This window comes from Neltuma alba, unplaced genomic scaffold, assembly GCF_004799145.2.
Source record: "Neltuma alba isolate B1F8T4 unplaced genomic scaffold, ASM479914v2 tig00001403_pilon, whole genome shotgun sequence".
Classification (NCBI taxonomy): Eukaryota; Viridiplantae; Streptophyta; class Magnoliopsida; order Fabales; family Fabaceae; genus Neltuma; species Neltuma alba.
Genome location: NW_021632448.1, coordinates 52608 through 58427, shown reverse-complemented (window position 1 = coordinate 58427; position 5820 = coordinate 52608). Strand labels below are relative to the sequence as shown.

Here is a 5820-nt window from a genome sequence, read left to right as displayed (position 1 = left end):
TTTTCACGACTTTGTGGCTAAGTGCCTTACTAAGGAACCTCGTTTACGACCTACTGCATCAGAGATGTTAAAGGTATGCTGAGTAATGTTGATTCTGATATAAAATCTGAATATTACATGAAATTGGCTGCTGGTTAGATGACATAAACTATTCAGAGCTGTGCCGGCAAGTTAAAAGGAATTAGGAAAGGAGAATTAGACAGGAAAATAAGAGGAGATGACGTTCATTCCTTGTGTGAGCTTTGAATTCTAGGGAAGATGAGGTAACATGGAAGGTGGAGAGGGATTGGAGGCTTCATTGCGTCGATGACTTTTTTGTTCCCCTTGTTTTGATGAGGACAACATGTATTAAGCCCCTCCTTCGTACCCCACTTTTATCTTCAATGAGGTTTCTTGCTTCATCCAACAAAAGCCTGACAGGCATTAGAGTTTTAAATTTTCAATTTGTTGTGCTCAGTAAAGTTGTGAAATATATTTTTGGTATATATGAGGCAATGTGTTGTTGATAATGGGATTTAATGAATGAAATGAAAATGATTTCCACTCCTTTTCATGATCATACAAAGAATTAGCCTTTAATCCTTATAGTTTTACTCCCATCATCTTTATCCTCACTACATATGTCATGTCCTTATGGTGTCTTTCTCACTTTTTAACTTATGATACACGGCTGTAGAAGAGTATTAGGGAGAAGGGAAAGAAACAGAGAGAGAATAGGAGTTTGGAGATGAGAGAGAGAAAGAACAGAGTCGAGAGAGAGAAATACTCTGCTGAATATTACTCATGAATCATTCATCAACAACAACATTAGGCTATCCGAGTCCTATATATAAGAGTCAGCCTGTGCAATTAACCGTGTAATGCATTACTAACTAATCCTAAGCTAATTGCCTAAACTACCTTTGAGGCCTTATGGACTTAGTAAGCCTTTGTTTAATAAATCCCTGTGGCTCATAGACTTAGTAATACCGCTCCTAATCCCACTATTTATGATTATATATCAGCTTACCTCTCCTTTAATAAACAGTTGACAATTTTTAGTTGGCAGTATTATCAGAAGATAACTGCCTAATTATACCTAATAGTTGTTTCTTATAAATGATATGTTTTCAATTAATTCTTTGACTGAAGCTTTTCTGTCAAGTTATGCCACAAAATGAATTCTTTTCCCCTGGTGCAAGTCAAGGCAATGATTTTCTTGTGATTTCAGACTACTCATATACATGAGTTACATAGTTTTCCTTTGATAAATTCACTTACGAAATAAGTTTTCTCCTCTGGTACTTTCTTCCTCTGATGCCTGAGCAGGCATGAGCTGGCAACTGCATATAAAGGATGGCTATTTGAAGTTCCTAACTTCTAAAGAATGCCTTTATTCATTCTTAAATCAATAGGTTTATGCTGTCACGTTTGCATATTTTGTTTGATTGTTGCACTATGATTGAGTTCGAGTTTTTTCAATGTCCTAGCACAAATTCTTTGACAAATGGAAAACTGGATCAACGGCAATGATGCCAAAAATTGAAAAGGCTAGGCAAATCAGGAAATCGATGGCTTTGCAAGCACAAACTGTTGCTCCGGCTGCATTAGAAGATCAGGTATGACTAGAGTTTTGTCAGCCTCTTTCTGATACTCGTGCACAGGCACATAAACTCATTTATTACATCTTCCTTCTCTGAGGGGAAAATGCAAAAAAGAAAGGCATTTTATATGTGATTCATGCCCTTGCTCTGAAACAGTGTAACGAGCAAAAACTGAATGATGACTATGGGGACACTGTTCCATCAAGACCTCTTAACGTTGGTGTTCAAGGGGCAGGTGGTCTTTCTTCAGATGGAACTCTGAGGACGCTGAATAGGTTGGAAAGTGTGGAACCGAGTGAAGGTTTGTGTTTCTTGCTCTTAGTTGTAGCATGAACTGCAATTCTTTGAAAGTTGATTATATCCCAATGTCTCCAAGGATGCATAAGTACGACAAGAGAGGCAGAAATGGATGTGGATTTCAAGTTTTGCTGGCAAATTTCATCACGTGTTTGAATTAAGTGATATCGCCGATTGTTTAACAGGTAACTTTGGCACTGTAGTAGTCCATGGAGATGAGATTGATACAGCAGCAGTCAGGCCACAGGGAGCAGATAATGCAGATTCCTCTGCTTCCTCAATTAGTGGAACAAGAGGCAGATTGGCTGATTCTCGGTACTTTTCTCTTAATTGCTGATATTCTAGGCATCCCCCTCCCCCAAAACAAAAGAAAAAGAAGTTGAAATGGTTGATATTTTATGCATGGTAAAGAAAGACAGGCCATATTGTGAAAAGTTTGTGTATCATGTCAAGAAAGTTGCCGCTATCATTCTTAACCTTTATTAAGATATGCAGAACTTATATTTACATCTTTTACCTTGCCATTTTGTCTTTACCCCTTCCTCCCATTCTATTCATTTTTCGTTGAAGTTTCCTGAATGGTGCCTTATTACTCTGGATAATTTGTTAGAGCGGAGAGTCTAAAAGTTGCTGTCTCAAGTGATGCCTCTGTTGGGGGTTTGGGTGCTCATACTAATACCATAAAATCATCTTTATCTCCTGTTAATGACTCTGCTGAGCTGAAACACCAAATAAGAGGTGATTTTCAAGCAACAGTGGGAGTCAGCAGTGATAGAAGGAACGGTACTCTGAAGAATGAAACAGTCAGCAGAAAAGCATTTGCTTTACAGGATAAGGTAATTCTGTATTTACATATTAATGATGGAACATAACATTCTCCTCCTGCGTGTAGAAGAGTGCCATAGATTTGGGTGTTATACTTGTAACATAACGCTTATTGTTGGTATAGCTCACCATTCAAGTAAGCTTTCACAATTTTCAACCACTATTTTGTTTTTTACTTTTTATTTTTTATATATATTTTTTGCACAAGTACTTTTTATCATTACATGGCAGGACTATATAATGTAAACTAAGGCAAGTCCTGTAGTTCTATCCCAAAGAGTCTAGGACAAATCTTCCATTTAATAGAAGAATAATAAGAATGACAATGTCCCTCGGCGATGGCTTGGCAAATGTCTAGTACAACTGTGTTATCTTCCCCTATTCTTATGGGTCTCTTATATTCGTCTCTTGTTACTCCAGTCTACAGAGAGATATCCTGTTAAACTTTTTTGCCATTTGCAGCTTTGGTCAATTTATGCAGCTGGTAATACAGTGCCCATTCCGTTCTTGAGAGCAACAGATATTTCACCTATTGCTCTCCTATCGGACAATGTGCTTGGTGGCATGCAACAAGATTCCACTGGAACTGCTACAGTAGAAGCATTGCAAGAGCTTTTTAGTGGTGATGGACAGTCCAAAAGGGGACGCAGAGGACAAATTGAGGTGTGTGCGCACGCATACGTACTTGCATGTTAGCATGGTTGTGCATGCTCATGTCTGAAACAGTCATTCATATTGGTATTCTAATTAACATGCAGCAGATGCCTGTTCCTCCAAGCATTTACCAAAGACTGACATCCAGTTCTACTCTGCTGAATTTGGCCCAGGCTCTAGCGTACCACAAGATGTATGTTCTTTTCTCCAACTTGCACATAGTAATAGTCTGCCACTTGATGTGACAGAATTAATAGCCACCTATTTTGCATTGTGGGTGACGTACGTAGGCCTAACACGCTATCCCATATGGGGTCATAATCTGATTATTATCTCTTAATTCAGTGCTATGTTATTTGCTCCTATTTCTTAAAAATTTATATTATTGTTTTGATTTATTTATGTTTTATTCTTCTTGATTATATTCTTTTTGATTCTCTCCTACACTCTCAAAATTGAGCAGCTAGCCACTCTTCCATCTCCTTAGATCGGATTTGCTGATCAAGAAATTAAGGATCAAGAAATATTAAGAAAACGCAATAAATCCGTCACCTGCGTGGTCTTCATTTATTGATGCTTACATCAAGAAAGCACATATTATAGTGCCTCCGTTTTTGTATCTGTTTGTCATTTAGCTCTTTCTTGGTTAATGAGGGGCCCAAGAAATGCCAACAATGGGGGATTCTGACCCTTCATTTAATCTATGACCAATTGTAGAAGGGTACCATATTGGATTCTGTTTCTATCCGCTTTGTGATTACCCCTTTTGACATCGATATTCATTCCTTATTAGGTGTTATGAAGATATGCCGCTGCAGGACCTTCAGGCATCCCAAGAGCAGCAGACCATTCAGAACCTCTGTGATACTCTTCGTACTATTCTTCGCTTGTAGGTGGTTGTTCCCATATAAAATTTTGCTTCTTTTCTTCGTCTTTCGGCTCTGGTCTATGTAAATTTGAAGTAAACCCTAGAAAAATATGGTTTTTGGCGGGGTCCAGCAAGGTTTGACATTTATGTGTTGTAAGTAATGTGGCTCTTGCACAAGCGGGGTTCACAATGTGAGATAATGTGTCATGGCAGTTGCTTATATTTTGCTGTGCTGTGTCACATATTTGTATATTAGTGTATTAAGATTGTGTTCCTCCGTATATAAATCTCGTTTAGCGAGGAACCTCGCAAGTCACAGCAGTTGCTTCTATTTTGCTTGGATGAAAGAGCTTTTCTACCATTTGCTGACAGGTAAGTAATTTTGAGCTTCATAAATAAAGGTTTCATGTGTTTGACCCAAGTTTCAGTTAGATATCATATGATTGAGATTGACTGGCCAGGGTCAAGTTCATGCATCGTAACAAATACTTGATGAATTTAAGGTATTTACCCATAAGACATGAAAATGTTCCATTTCTGTAACTGAGATTCAGGATTCTCATTTTTGGATCAGAATAAATATAATGATCGTCGTGTGCAACTTTTTGAGTGTTTCATTAGTTTGAAGCCATCACCCTCATAACCAGAGACACCTACCTTTTCCAAGGCATTATTAAGTGCGCCTCCAACATTATCAACAGAAATTCGAATAGGAATGATTCTCTTGATCTTGTTTACAGAAATGCTCACAATATTGAGAATGATCCTTATATCTTGATGACCCCTACTTTTCACTAGAGAGGTGAATGATGAATGATGAAAACTAGCTTATTAGTTTTTTTTTTTTTGGGGCTTATTTTTGCATGTTATCTTGATTGAGTATATCCCATTTTTATTTAAAAAGAATATACAACTTCTATATTTCACTTTAAATGAGGGGCTTTTTCTTTTTAACTATTGAATGTTGAGAATTTAATTTTGATAGAGGTTGTTTAGGATCATGATTCTACATTATATTACATAAATATAAAATTAATTTTAATTGCTTACGTCTATTTGACTGTAAAGTGAAAAACAAATCAATTAGCTGCGCCTACACGTTGATAGAGTAATTAAAGGTGGTCCTTGCTTTATCGTGGAACTCTAGAATTTTGTTTAAATTGATATTAGTTCCGAAGGTGTCTTTTGGCGCAGTCTCTATTACCTCCTTTCTTGTACCAATAATCAATTTCAAATGCATTTGAACCAATAGTTTTGGCTATAGTTAATTATCCGATTCAGGTGAATTAAATATAATTGGCAGCATTGTGATGATCATCTTATCTCGCATAAAAACCCACGAAAAAATTGTTAAAATCTTTTGAAGCGTCTTCCTTTTTGTTTTTACCTGCCTGAGGATACGAGAAGAAGCATAGATAAGTACACCGTGTTAACCATTAAGGGTTTATTTGGATTGATTTATAAGTAATTTTTCAAATGTAATTTATGAAATACGAGGTAAGTATATGAAGAAAGTTTTATTTCAGCTTATGTGAATTTGTTTACAAGTCTATTTTGAATAGAGTTCCAAACAAACCCTAAATAGAATTCAAA

The 5820-nt window shown here is 36.8% G+C and overlaps 1 protein-coding gene across 1 annotated transcript; it reads left to right on the top strand.

Annotated features, from left to right (window-relative positions):
* Positions 1-6: 6 nt before the first annotated feature.
* LOC114756636 (uncharacterized) lies at positions 7-4598 on the top strand. The gene is made up of 8 exons (XM_028945579.1): positions 7-73; positions 1470-1598; positions 1740-1884; positions 2066-2195; positions 2491-2716; positions 3168-3368; positions 3464-3552; positions 4153-4598. Exons 1-8 carry the CDS (start codon positions 65-67, stop codon positions 4250-4252), a joined length of 1029 nt encoding a protein of 342 aa, XP_028801412.1. The 5' UTR covers positions 7-64; the 3' UTR covers positions 4253-4598.
* Positions 4599-5820: the final 1222 nt, after the last annotated feature.